The sequence below is a fragment of the Python bivittatus genome, unplaced genomic scaffold (assembly GCF_059951505.1).
Source record: "Python bivittatus isolate LINGU-HERP-01145 unplaced genomic scaffold, Pbiv_v1 ctg000660_np1212, whole genome shotgun sequence".
Lineage (NCBI taxonomy): Eukaryota > Metazoa > Chordata > Lepidosauria > Squamata > Pythonidae > Python > Python bivittatus.
The window spans coordinates 2,345,001-2,359,742 of NW_028277092.1; the positions used below are offsets into that span (position 1 = coordinate 2,345,001).

A 14,742-nucleotide genomic window follows, 5' to 3' on the forward strand; every position below is an offset into this window, starting at 1 on the left:
TATTGAAATGATTTCGCCTGCTCAATAGGTCTGCCATTAACTGTCCAGCTTGATGGATTACCAGAGTGTTTTCTGGAAAAGACCAAAACTTTTTTGTTTTTTGGTAGTTTATTTCAAGGCATTCTTTAGCACAGTACCTTGAAAGTTCCTTAAGACCTCCGCATAGCCCAATTTTTTAAACCGAAATAATGGCTGCATCATCCGCGTATAGAAGAATTGGGATTGGATGATGAGAGAGGGAGGATGGAGGTCCAAATTGGCAAAAGCTACCATCATATCATTAATGTAAAGGTTAAACAATCGGGGGCTAGTCTACAGCCTTGCTTAAGCCCTTTATGAGTGGTGGTAGACTCCATTAGATTACCAAAAATAGTGCCTTTAATCTGCTTAGTGGTATTGCAGAGTAACTGAACAATAAAATTAAGCAGATGATGAGTCGATGAATTAGCTAGTTCCCTCCAAAGTTTTTCTCAGGGAATGGAGTCAAAATCTGCCTTTAAGTCAATAAAGGCAGCAAAAAGAGCTCCATCTGAAAGTTTATAGTATTTTTCTGCCAAATGATGTAATATTAGGCACTGATTTATTGTTGAATGTCTGTCCCTAAATCCTGCCTGTTCTGGCACTATAAAGTTCTCAGAATACATCCAGTCCTGTATTTGTGGCAGAGAAATTTAGCATAGAGTTTACTAATTACAAGAAGAAGACTAATTGGATGGTAGTTGGCAGGATCTTGTCTGTCTCCTTTCTTTCTTTTTAAATTGTTTTTATAATAATTTTTATTAAATGTTACAATTAAAAAGATAAAAGCTAATACAAACTAAAAAAATGAAAGAGTAAAAAGAAAAAATAGAAAGTGCAGAAAAAAGAAAAGAAAAACGAATAGAAAGAAAAATAGAAAAGAAAAAATAAGAATATAGTAAAGAAGAAGAAAGGAGATGTATAAAGAAATAATTTCCCCCATTGCCACAACAAGCATAAACAATTTAGTAACTTATCACCCTCTCTTAAAATACAACAAATGATATCTTCTTCCCATATCTCATCTCTTATCTATATATAAAACTTTAAAGCCTCATCATTCAGTCCTGGTCAGCAAAAGTCCATTAAGAGTTACCAGAGATATCTATTTTATCTATCTAACATATCTATTTTAACCTTGATCAAAGAAACCAACTTTATATTCTTTCCCTTTACTTTTAACAATCTTGGTCTTTAATCCTTTCAAATAATGTCCTAGAACTATCATGTCCCATCCTATCATTTTTTTTTAAGAATTCAAAACCACAGCCATTTCCCATGGAAAGAATTCTTATAATTAATTTCAAAATCTTATTTCAAATCCATCAGGACCCTTAGTCCATTTATAACTTTCCAAAAACAACACTCTAATCACCCTCTTGCCATTTATTCCAAAAAAAAAATTTTTTAAGTCCTTAAACATGTACTTAAAACTTATTTCACTAAGAATTGAAGGAAACTCACCCAGTGAATGCCATAAAACTTGCTGTTCCAAAGGTTCTTAGTATTTGAAAAGCAGTAAAAAAGTAATTTCAAAAGTGATTAAGTAAGGAGGTTCAGCCGAACTTTGCGTCCATATAGGCTACATTACAACTGTGAGCTTAGCTGGAATCGCTCAACTCCTAGCCACTTGACTCACAAGCAGACTGCAAAAACCTTGGTTCCTGCAGTCTGCTCACGAGGAGCAGCTTTCTGGAGTATGTGTGGGCGATCTCACAATCTCTCCTTTCCCCAGAGAGATTTCGCCAGCCAAGACCCACCATCTGGCTGCTGGTCTCTGCTATAATGCCATCCCCGGTCCTTCAGGGACATCTAGTTCACCAAGTCCTCACCAGAAGTCTTCTTCTGTCTCCTTTCTTATATATTGGGAGAGGAATGGAATTGAGCCAGTTTTTCAGGAGTATCATGAAGGAATTCATAGCAGAAGAGTGGGGCTATCACTGAAGCCCACCATGATGGATTTATCTTTAAGAATTCTGGAGGTATTAAATCCGCACCAGGATCTTTATTACTGTACTCTATTTTTTTGTTGTGCAATTAGTTTTCGTATTTCTGCATGAGTTACTGGTAGCCATTCTGGAATAAGGTCCTCTAATTCCAGAATGTTTGAGATACAATTTTTATTCATAGCCTTTGCTTATAGAAACTGCTTGGTGCCTCCAATGAATTGCTGATTTTATTGGGTTTCTTCCTCTTATATATGTATGTATTATTACGTATGTAAGTATTAATGGTATGCTCTATTTTAGATTTTGTGACTAGGTCTTGAATGGTAAATAAAAAATAAATAAATCTAGATAGTTATTTGCTGAGGAATGTCCAACTTTGCACTTTTTCTATTGAGCAGGGGCCAGATTTCAGAGACCTTCTCCCTGCAGACTGAATGTCATGGCTCAATGGAATAAATAGGAATACATCGATGAAATCAAGGGGACTATCATTTACTGCAAATGAGTAATTTCAGATCTGCTTAAAGACTGGTTGTTTTGGTGCCTGAACTGCAGGGGGCAGAAACTGATGAACAAAATCTAATTCTTATGAAAGTTTCTTAGCAGCCTGGATCTATAACTTCCTGGTTCTTGCTGCCAAAGGAATCTTTCCAGCTAACGAGAGGAGTGGTTTTTAAAAAATCGTTCTGACTTTGGGAGATATGTTCTTTTTTGCAGACTAAGGAAAAAAGCAGGTGTGGGCCTACCACTCCGGGAAAGCCTTTAAACCAGTTCTGCTGTGTGCCCTGATTCCCCTTTTTGTGGAGAAGAGAGGATATTTGGGAAGCATGCAAAGTTTCTAGGCTTCTTCGCAGACAGGCCAAATGGAGCCAAGAGGGAAAAGGACTTTAAAGAGAACAGGGTAAGTAAAAATAGCCCAGACCAAGACGCTCTCCTCCTCAGAAACTTGCTTGTGTGTAAGGAAGCAGTGCAGACCCCACAAATTCTGCAGGGGTGGCCTGGTCTCGGGAAAAGTGACTAATGGCCCCATAGCTTTGCAGGACTCTTCAGGGCTGGTGTCTGCGGAAGGAGGGGTCAGCTGCCCTTTTAGGTTTCCCATAATGCTGATGGAGTTTTTTTGGTGTGTTGGGGGGTGCCTTCAAGTCAACCCTGTAGTTTTCCTGGCAGCGTTTTCTGAAGGGCTTTGCCCTGGCCTTCTCCTTCATGGGGCTGCAAGAGGGGGACTGGCTCCAAATCCCCCGGCTGGCTTCCTGGCTAAGGTAGAACTAAAATTCACAGTTAGCCTGGTGTCTTTAACCCTGGGCTTCCCAAACCTGGGGTAAATATTGGGATATATTACCCACAATTGGGTAAAAGTGGTTTTTCTTTGGCTAATGACACACGAACCCATTGCCCAATCACAACAGGGACATTTAAATAAGGACTTTCTAATAAGCGGTTTTGGGGGATGAAGGAAAAGGTTTGGGAAGCCTGCTTCAGCCGCTGCACGAACTGGTTCTCAGTGCTTGCATGATGGGCATTGAAATGGTGGGCTTGGGGAGCTACCAGCCTGGAGAAGGAGGACATAAGGACTTGTGGGATCGTCAGTATGCTTGACTGCAGTGCTGCTGCTGTGTGGATGTGCAATGCCAATTCCTCCGCCACAGAAGGGGTCCCCCAGAGCACACTTACCTGCTCTTGGTCCACGTTGCTTTTCGCTTCACACACTTAACCTGAAGACATCCTCTTTCTGGCTTCGCATCCAACGCTGTGCCCCAGGCAAACCGATTACTTTGTCTGCCCCACATGCTCAGCCGTGGAAAACCTAACCCCTGTTAAAATGAGCCAAGTGTATGTAGCATGTTGTACAAGTGCAGCCTCCTGGTCTATGCCTGACCTGGGAAACACGGTGTGTGGTGTCGTGTGAGAAACTGTTTTCAAAGCTAGCAGCTGCTGAGCTGGCAAAACATTATGGAGAGGAGAAGGATCAGAAAGTTGGGGGCTTATTATTGTCTGTGGGTGGGATGAAAATACCAGCCTTCCGTTTCGTGGCTCAAAGTGCCAAAAGCATGACGATGCATCTCTTACCTGCCCGTTGAGATATTTTTCTAAGACCTTTGCAGCCATTTTCATCCAGATGTTTTGGGCCCCTGTCAGCCTCAGCCATCAGCACAAGGGGCTCCTTGCACAGAATCCAGATCGCAGAAAGTAATTGCCACTGTGCACTGGTCAGGCCCTCTGTGGACTCTTGTCCAGTTCAGGGCACCACCGTTCTAAAGGGACAGTGGCAAACAAGTGAGTTCAGAGGAAAGCTATAGTGGTGGTGAAAGGTCTAGAAACCAAGCTCTAGGACAGTGTTCTTCAAACTTGGCAACTTTAAGGTGTGTGGACTTCAACTCCCAGAATTCCCCAGCCATCATGTCCACACATCTTAAAGTTGCCAAGTTTGAAGAACACTGCTCTAGGAGGAATAGTTAAAGAATCTGGGTATATTTGACCTGTAGAAGAGAAGACGGAGGGGAGATATGATAGCACTCTTCAGGTATCTGAAAGCTTGTCACACAGGAGAGGGAGTGGGCTTATTTTCTATTACCCATTCCTCTTTGAATGAACTGTCAGCCAGTGGAACAGGTTGCCACATGAAGTGATGAGTTTTTCCAGGAGGCCTTCAGATACAGGCCGTTTGGTCACCTGTCAGAGATGCTGTAGTAGATCTTGCATTGAGGAGCAGTTGGACTAGATCAGTGCTTCTCAACCTCAGCAACCTTAAGATGTGTGGATTTCAACCCCCAGAATTCCCCACAGCATAAGTCCACACATTTTAAAGTTGCTGAGGTTGAGAAACATTGGACTAGATGACCTTTAGGGTAATTTCCAACTCTGTGATTCTATGATTTAGTATAAAACTTGACATTAAACACCAGAAATCTGCTCTAAACTAAACGTTGCATTGAAAGATACAGGTTGAACAAGTTTTTGGTGGCCAGGATAAGACTGCCAGAGTGGGATTGCAAGAATCTGAACAGTCAGTAGATGGCACCAAAGAGATGGCACCAAAGAAATGCAGACAACTTTTAATTCATTGCTGCCACTAGAGACTTTTTTTTTTTTTGCAGCTCAGCTCTGGTTGCTCTCTGTCCCATGTCATGCTTAATGGTTAGACTACTAGTTATATGGTACTGTAATTCAAAGGAATGGGAAATTTTTCATGTATTCAGCCAAGAAGGACAGGATGATGATTGGTGAAACATTACTCTTTTGTTCCTGGAGTTGAGGAGCCCTAATTTAAGAGTACATTTTTATTTGTGGACCTATTTCAGTCCTAAGAATGGGATTGCAGTAAGGAAGGAGAAACACACTTTTAAAGCTGACATTTCCTTTTAAGAACAATTGTTTTGGTTGGCCAGGTTCAGATCCTACCTTGCTTCAAAAAGACACACTTACTTACCAGATACTACTCAGTCCGCTAGCTGTATTAAAGACAGGAGGGGGACTTGTTCCTGAGTAGGCACACACAGAGTAAATTTAGCAGGACAATACATAGGTATGTATATTTGTCAGCTGTTCTGGAAAAGTAAAGCAGTTTCAGATCTGGTTTGTACAATCCATGAATCCTGGCTTCATCCATCTGCCATCCCCTTGTTCTTGTTTTCCATTAAGAGCTCACCTTCAGTGGAATTGCATTCGGTGGTTTTGCTTTACAGTCACTGAATCAACAGGGGTGTGGAACTGGCTCTGCTGGTGGTGGTGGATTATGCACAAGTATGGCACTGCTGGTGCAAGAGGAGTGTGCCGCCCGAGAAAAAAGATGTGGCCTGAGATGCTTATCAGGAAACTAACCCCGCTGACAGAGGGGCGCCTCCTCCTAAATAAACGTGGCCAAGACTGCGCTGCTCGGTTCATAACCCATTCTCACGGAGTGTGGAACTACTGGCCACCCAATCCTATCTGAGCCCAGTGTGTGGTGCAAACCCACCCCACGTGGTTAGTTTCTGGTGTGTGTTGCTCAAACGTGATTTGAACTGGTTGTAGGCATTCATCATGGAGCAGAAAAACCCTTTGGGCCAGCCCTGCCCCGTGAACGGCAGGACTAGTTGGGGTCGGAGATCAGGGCCCAGATCCACGCTTGGCCTCTGAGGCAGCAGCATCAACCGACCGACCCGGGAGAGCTGAAAACAGGGCTGGCATGACAGGGAGTGATTGTTATTTATCCTCTGAATTCCTGGGCTGGCAGAGGAATTTGCTCTGCAGGAAGTGTAAACTGTGGTTTTGAATATGTTAATCTGCTGTCTCTGCCTGCCCGTATGAGGTCATCCTGGTTCTTCAGACTCAGTGTAAATGATTTTAATTTTGTTATTTTAATAATGTATGTATGCATTAGAACAGAGCCAGTTTGGTGTAATGGTTAAGGCACCAGGCTAGAAACCAGGAGACGTGAGTTCTAGTCCTGCCTTGGTCACGAAGCCTATTGGGTGACCCTGGGCCAGTCACTCTCTCTCAGCCCTAGGAAGGAGGCAATGGCAAACCACTTCTGAAAAACCGTGCCAAGAAAACTGCAGAGACTTGTCCAGACAGTCTCCAAGAATCGGACACTGCTGAACAGATTAAAAAAAAATGCATTAGAAGAGTGGAATATATAAATTATACTATATCAGTATAAAAATTCACTCAAAATGATTATGGCTGAAGATCCTAGTTTATATTATTTTATTCATTATAAGAGGATTAAGGATGTTCTATGAACCCAGTCATCAAATTTTGGTTTGTGTAACCACAATTTACTCACTAAACCACAGCTAACTTAAGTTGGGGCTAATGTAGTTTGTCTACATGAATTCTGCGTGACTTTTAGCCGTCTGGATTGTCATGCTAAAGTATGTCATGCTAAAGTATATCATGCTAAACATGCTAAAACATGATGTGCTTCGTTTTGTTTGGTGGGGACCCAGCTCTTGGCATGTTATGAGATCCATAAGGCCGTTGCGCTAAGCCAGATGTTTATTGATCGAGCATCGCATGTTAAGTGAACACCTCCGGCCCGCGGGAGGGCGCGCGCTATCCGCCTGGGCGTGCGACTGGCAGTTTCGCGACGCTCCCTAGCCACGGCCTGCGGTTCCCTACGGCGGTTCCGGGCCCAGCCCCTCCTCCACCGCCTTCTGGGGGTGTGTGGCTTGGGTGCCGTCGCTATTGTTTGCGAACCGCCGGGCGTCGTGCGCCTCATCCGCGGCGGAAGAGTTTCTCCCCGGCCCCTGGCGAGGCGGCGACGATGCCTCAAGATGGCGGAGGCGGCTGAGCTGAAGGTAGGCGGGGGGGGCGCGACCCCCGCCCCAAGGAGGGGGGATAAGAGGGGCGGGACTACAAGGCCTATCATCCTCATCGTCCCACTCCTTGGGGAGTGGGGGGCTAGGGAAGGTAGGGCATTACTGCAGGAAGCGGGAAATGCGTGGGGGGGTCAGGAGAGGGGGATGGTGAAAGTCGGCCTGTCGTCCCATCCCTCGCGAGGAGGGGCAGGCGGGGGGGTGATGGCTTACGGGGCGTTTTAGGGAGAGACGGAGAGGCCCCAAGGAGCGCTATCGGGGGGATGCGGAATGCGTCGGGGGCTCGTGCGTCTTCGGGGACGGGGCTGGTGTAAGGCAGCGGCGGTCCGGGGAGGCAGCGGTTGGTGAGGGGGAGCCCGGGAAAGACGGGGGCTGTGCAGAGGCTGGCGAATGAGGCGAGATGGGCAGCAGGACCCCCGGAAGGAGGGGCGGGGGGTTCAGGCGGGGGGCGGCGGCGCTGCCGTCGGGACTCCGGGTCTTTCGCCGGGGAGGGCTGGGGCTGCATGGAGATCGGGGTGGCCCCTGAATGGAGGGAGTAAAGGGGGAAGGGGTCGGGAAGAGGGGGCGATGGGGCGCCGGAAACGGGATGGATGGATTTTGCCACGGGACAAAACTGCTTGGGGTGAATAATTGTGTGGGTGTCTGGGCGAACGGCAGAGCTGAGGGTGCAAACTGGGCCGAAATAGAGCACCAGCCTCTCAAGGGTTGTGACTCCAGGAATTTACTTGAGATGAATGGGATGGTAGGGTGGTCAGGTGATACGTATAAAGCAAGCCTTGGTGGGATGAGAGGGCCTGATTTGAAATCTTTCTTAACTGCCCCCCCCCCCCAAAATGCATGTTTGTGACATTTTCTAAATCACAGCAGTGGCGTTTCAGGCACATGTATCCCCCAGATGTGTGGCTGTCCAAATGTTTTGGACTTCAACTCTCAGAACCTGTAGGTGACGCCATGGGGATTCTGGGAATTGAAGTCTGGCACATCCGAAGAGCAGTCGGTCAGGTAGAAACAGCAGCTTGGCCCCATGCAAACATTTCCCTGGGGGTTGGACATCACACTCAGGAGTTGGGGATTATTTGGAGTAGTATGGAAATATACTTTTTTGATTAGGAGGAAAATGGGATCCCTCCTACATCTTCCAACAAGTCACAAATCATTCCTGCTTGGCTGGAAGAATTAAAAAAAGGTTGATGTGTCTGTGCTTTTTATGAGCCACCGTATAACCACCCTTGCCTGCCACCAAGCCCCAGATTATGACTTTGTCACTAATGACTTCTAAAGCCAATTTCATTCACTCTTCCGTGTTAATATTTCCTTTCTCCCTGCCCCCATCAGCACCCCATTGCTGAGTGTTGTTTTGTTTTGTTTTTGCCAGGGAGGTGCTGTTAAGGTGTAGCCCACCTTGGCATCTCAAGGTATTTTTAGTGTGGACAGAATTGTCAGGATCTTGTCTTTTTTCCTTGAAAGAATGCTTCTTTCCTCTTTCCTTCCTCCCTAAACCTTCTTTCTAAATAAACAATAACAGGGTTTTTGTCAGTCTGATTCCTCCCTAAGTGAATTAGAAAAGCAAGAAGAGATAGCCTGGGGCCATAACTTAGAAGACCTGCCTCCTAGCCCATCCTTGATTTTTGGACCAGACTGGCAGATTCAATTTTGGGGAAGGTGTTATCTGATTTTGTTTCCTTCATTGTGTCTTGTTTTGCCTATGGTCTGTGACTTAGGTCTGTGACTTCCAAAATTCCCAGGCTGTGTGCCTAATCGGAGTTGTAGTTCCAACATCAGCAAAATCATATGCCACCTGAAGTCCCTCCTGATCTTGGTTTTAAGATCTCTTAGATTGATGGGGAGACCCAGATAATTTTCATGTTACAAAAAGGAAAAAAGAGGTTGTATAATTTTCTGTGAGGCCTCTAGTACAACCCTGAGCCCTGATTTCAGGGTTAAGTCAGGGCTCAGGGTTGTACTAAAGGCCCCATAAAAAACTATTGCTTTGGCTGTAAGGTGACCTGAACTTGCATTTTTAATAGCCAATGTATACTACCTCTTTTTTCCTTTTTGTACCATTAAAATGGTCTCCTAATGGCCAAATTCAACAGGGAACTTCTGTGGCAGAGGGGGAAGTTATATCTGGATCTCCCCAACAATCTAAGACATCCTAAAACCAAGATCAGGAGAGACCTCAGGTGGCATATGATTTTGCTGATATTGTAGCCACTCTAAAAATAATTTAAGACTAAAAAGGGTGAAAACCTTGTAAGAAATATCTGTGATATTGGTGATGTTCCACTAGCTTCGAAAGTTTTGGCCATTTCTAATTTTTAAAAAGTACATCACTTTTCCATTATTTAATTTTAGAGTTCAGTGAGCATAATTTAGAAGGTGCTATGGGCCCTGCATGGCGAATCCCTGCTGCAAACACTAGGCCGTGTGCTGGGAGTTTCAATTGTTTTGCTTTATTTTGGCACAAGGAATGGATGGGGAAAGCTGATCTTAGAGTCTTTAATGCCCCCTGCACAATACAATCTCTGAATTACCTTTGAGTAATGACAGAATTCACTTATAACATTAAGTCAGAATGCAGTTTGTTTATTTGTGGCTTAAATAGTTGCCTAAACCCAGCTTTTGGAAGCCACAGTTTATAGTTCTCTATGTTGTGACTTGGTCAACCAACTGTGGCTAATCCAGCTGTGGCTTAAGAAGATGTATGAACCAGACCAGTACCTGAAAGTGTACATCAAAGCTTAGATTTATTTTGGTGGGAGTAAATACAACTTGATGGGGCTTAACCTGCCAATGCCAAGATGCCGGTGGGCAGCCTTGTAATGCCATGAAAATGAAAAGAGCTGAGAATCTGACATGTCAGGAGGATGGCGGCTGTGCACAGGCTCCTGCATGTGGCTTTTGGTTGCCCACCCCCTTTTTTAAAGGATGGAATTTTCCAGGCTGGGTTCCCTGCCAGCCTCTCTCCCCCTCCTCCTTTTCTGCAAACAAGTCCTTGATGGAGAAATCCTGCTCCAGAGGAGAGTCATTTTGGAGCATATGGCAGGCGGTGGGGATCACGTTTTTCTAAGACTTGAGCGGGCCCACCCGCAAGCTGAGATGCTGGGATGGCTTCTCAATTTTTTACCCTTTACTCTTTCTTTCTTTGAAATTGGAAGGCTTCCTCACAGCAGGCAGGATTCATGTCTGCTGGCCCCCTTCCTCTGTATGTGTGTTTCTTGTTTGTTCCATATTTCATGACTGTGGCTGAGGAGGTTCGCTCTAGTTGTCTGTTGGGAGGACCATGATGGGGTGGGAGGGGAGATGGGGTGCTGCTTTGGAAATAGATAGAGAAATTGATTATCATGGATGATACTTGTTTGCCTTTCTTGCAGGCTTACAGACCTAGAACAGCCCTGGAGAAGGGTGTAATTTGGGCTGTTACAAACAAAAAAGATAGGATTTGCTCCCATCCTCCAACATGGAGGCTCATTGACACAGATCCAGCAAATTTAATAAATTGGAAGGTTTTAGCAAATCATGTTTGTATGTGAGGTGTGTGTGTTAGTAGTTTAGTCTGTAACATAGCACTCAAGATTCCCAAGAATTTAGAATGTTTTCTCAAGGACAAGCCAGAAAAGGAAGTGGATTTTGAAACTCCGAAGGAGTGGTTCTTCTCCATGGTTTTGTATTTCCCTATTTCTTCAGCTTCTGAATTTTGATTGCATGTACTCAGTGAGATCTTCCCAGCAATAGGGACTAGAAACTTGTTGGGGTTTTGTAATTAATGAAACATTTTCAGAACAAATTCTTTGCTGGGTATAACCATTCTATACAAGATATACAGCATTTGATATAAGAATTGGCTTTGGCTGAAATTTAGTAGTACCGCTCTTTGCTTAGGTTGGAGCACAACTGGGGTCACACTGAAGCTTAATTAGTTTGTTGCTTTTGGATTAGTGATGTAGAAATCTGTTTGTGAAGCTTGGGTTATAGCTTAGAGTAGTCTATGAGACCAGTCAGTTACAGTTTGTCCAGAATATTATGATTAAATGCTGGAATGGTTTCTTTTTTAGACTGGGGCTTTTTTAGTCTGGGGCTTTTAACCTGAAATGGGCAGGACTATGCCTAAAATTAGGTTTGATTTAATTTATGTTTTAATTTTAATTTTATTTCAATACTTTGAATATAATGGGCATATTCTTCTCACCAAAAGATTTATCACCAAATTACTGTCCCATTTAAAAAAAAGAAATAGACTTCTGTTCAGGTAAATATAGCCTTCCCCCTAAAACTAATTAAATACTGCTATTATAATTGCTCCCACAATAGTTGACTTCTTCCCTTCTGTTATGTGAAACCACTAAGTTTGGTGATGACTGGGGGGGGGCTCCTGCTTGGCATGAAGTGAGCCCAGCCTGCAAGTCCAGTAGCCTACTGCCTGACAGGGAACTTCCTGGTCCTAACTGGAAATATTGGAGGTTAAACTGGGGCCAAAAGTTGAAGGGCTGATCAATTACATCAGAATGGCCACTTTTCTGATGGCCTTAATCAATCAAGAGGGTGCCATTTTGACACTATACGAGAAGAAAAGGAATTGGAAAGGATTTGCCTCTTTAGAAAAACAACAGCAGCCACAACATACCAGGTGGCCTTCAGAATGGCGTAGCTGTTGCCAAGAAGGGCTGGCAAGAGCTCCCAGCCTTCTGCCAAAATTGCCTTGTGCCTTCTGCTCAGAAGGAGATAAGAATATCAGCCAACTCTTGGGTCGTTCTGCAGTTATTTATGCGATGGAGAAACTCTTCTTTCCTTTTGCAAGAGGGAGGAGCATCCCCCAGGAGGCCATTTGGGGGGAATGCAAGTACCCATGGTTGGGGGAAATAGCCGTGTCTCCAAAATTAGGGAGAATTAAAAAGAACTGTTTGGAGTGATTCCCTGTTTGGTGTCATGTTGGAGATTTCTGAAACCCTTAGAGCTGTTTTGAGGAAATATAACTTATATGGAAAAAATGGCTGACTTTGCTTATCACTGCAAAGTCATGGTTTGATTTAACCATTCTTTGTTTCATAAGCCACAGTTGACTGATGCCTATCAAACCCACTAAACCATTGGTTCCCAACATTTTCCTTTATGTGGAATACTCCATCTTATCCAAAGGTTTTGAGAACTAGTCCCCACTTTAGTCAGGAGTTGGCAATATGGCTCCAGCGGGCATGAAGATGTGTGTGATCTCCATCCCTAGCATCTGCAGGGCGCTCAAATTAAGAGTGGTTTTTTAAAATAAATGGTCAAAATCTTGTGATATTAGGGACTACCTATAGAACCTTCACAGAGCAGCAGTGGGTTCTGTTCCATATAGTTGGAATAGAGATGTGCAAAACTCACTGCTCCAAGAATAGTCAGACCAGGTCCCAAACTCTCCAAAATACTTCCTGTTCTGAAAGGTTTACTTCCAGGAAATGACTGGGCCACTCCTGGAATGGCTGGATTGACATGATCTGGATGAAAAATAGAGCAATTCAGTGGTCCCAGAATGTCTCTGGAATGGTGAATTATGCACTAGTTGGGAATTGAATCAGCTATGCTGTAGCTGAGCATAATGAATGAACAACTGTCCTGCTCAGAGTTAAAGTCTCCCTCAAAGTGAAGCTCAACCTGACATCTGTAGAGATGTTGATGGAGTTCTTTTGGTAAAAGGCCTAACATTGGCTTTTCTGGATGTTTTTTCAACTTTTTCAACTTCACAGTCGAGCTTATATCCCCTTGAATTTTCTGGTGGTTTCCCGTCCAAGTACTAACCAGCTCCAGTCCAAGTTATTGTTTCAGTAACCCTCTTGGGTTACTGTTCTGTACTGTTAATGATTGTTCTGGTCAGATACTCCAAATTTTAAAAGCTGCATTGACCATGAGGAAAAAAAGTCCAAAATCTATGTTGAGTCAGTGGGTAGATGTAAACATTCCACTCAGCCATAATGGGATTTCCTTGCTTTTTGCTCAGTGTGATGTGTCATCTTGGACCTTTGTGGCTTGTTCAGCAAGTAATGATAAAAATGTTGCCTTAGGATTATATGTCAATATAGCCAATGACTGTTAGGACAAAATATTGCAGTACTGTATGGTTGAATGCGCATCACCTGCTTGGAGATATGTGAGAAGGAACATTTTCCAGTGTTCTGTTTTTTGAAAGAAAAAAAAACTGCATTATGCAAATTTTCCTACGAAAATTGGATTAATCCGCAATGCATAATTTGTATTAGTTTTCCAAAAGTGAAAATCAGCCTATGCAAATTATGTTTATGCTAATTTGCATAAGATTTTTTCCCTGTTTGGTGTTCCCTATAGGGATACTTTCTACCTTACGCATCCCTGTTTTCTTTTCCCACTGAAAAGCCAAGTGGCCATGTTTAGAACATGCCTTGGAACAACGTGTGAACTAGGCATGGTGTCTAACTACCAACAAAGCTGTGACGTTTTATTTAGAAGCTCGCCGTTTAACCGCTTCGCTTCCATTTTATCACTTAGCTGGACAGTTCATAGCACTGTTTTTGGCTTCTCCATGTGTTTTTCAAATCTTTGATAGTTGGGCTCCATTCCCCCCTCCCTCAAAGCTGATGGCATAGCCCAAAAGTAGCTTTTTATGTGTACGAGAGATAGGATTGCCTGCCTTCAGAAGGACTGTTATGATTATAATTGCGGGAAATAATTTCCAGGGGTCTGTTAGGGCAGATGGACCTTTATAGAGGACCAAAGCAGCCCCCTGCCCTGAGGATCTTCACTTTCAAACTGATGCACTTAGGTACATTAATTGTTTTTAAGGCTGGTTCTGGACTCCACTGAAATAGGATAGGGGAACTAGGAGGCCACTCAAGGATTTGCAGAAATGTGGGCACTGGATGAAAGAAGAACCAATGTTGTTTTAACTATAGTTTGCAAACATGCCAGGGATTGTGTTGGTGTGGTTTGGCTTAGCAGGTTGTGGTTTCTAAAGCAGAGTTTAGTCACACCTTAGGTGCTTCATGTAACTTTACATGATGGCAGAAGTGGAACTTTCTTGGAATCAGGTTGTTTTGGCCCCCAGCAGGGAATGCCCCCCAGCATATCAATTTTGTAGCTGCTGTGGGTTTATTTTATTAGTATTAAGGAGTGCTCTATCCAGTGATTGGACATTTTGCTTGATGTTATCTAGAATGATTCTGCCCGCATTGAGAGAGGGCTTCCTTAAGGTCCCATCATTGTGAGAAATGGACATGGGCCAGGCCTCTTCTGTGGTGGCTCCAGCATGCCAGCCCCTTTGCTGTTGACAGTCTGGAAAGCTCCAAAGGCAAGCCAGTATTTGATCCAAATGGCTAGTGAGAGGGCAGCCATTTTTAGCTATTTTACCTTGATCTGAGGATGCTGAGTTTCACTATAGATTGTTATTTTATTTATTAGCCACACACAGTTGCTTAAAGGGGTGGTAATAACAGTCCAAATAAATAAATAAATGTTTCAGATCAGCA

The 14,742-nt window shown here is 43.8% G+C and overlaps 1 protein-coding gene across 3 annotated transcripts in view; it reads left to right on the forward strand.

Moving 5' to 3' along the window:
• Positions 1 to 2,640: 2,640 nt before the first annotated feature.
• PIAS3 (protein inhibitor of activated STAT 3) overlaps positions 2,641 to 14,742 on the forward strand; it is a 58,709-nt gene continuing 46,607 nt past the window's right edge. Inside the window, exon 1 of one of the 3 annotated variants that reach the window (XM_007432335.4) lies at positions 2,641 to 2,868. Coding sequence is in view for 2 of the 3 variants with exons in the window: in XM_025169263.2 (XP_025025031.1) it covers positions 7,223 to 7,246 (24 nt within the window). In the remaining variant the exon portion in view is untranslated. Of the gene's footprint in view, positions 2,869 to 7,082; positions 7,247 to 14,742 lie in introns of those variants that run through there. The other 2 variants (XM_025169263.2, XM_007432333.4) reach the window with 2 other exon arrangements.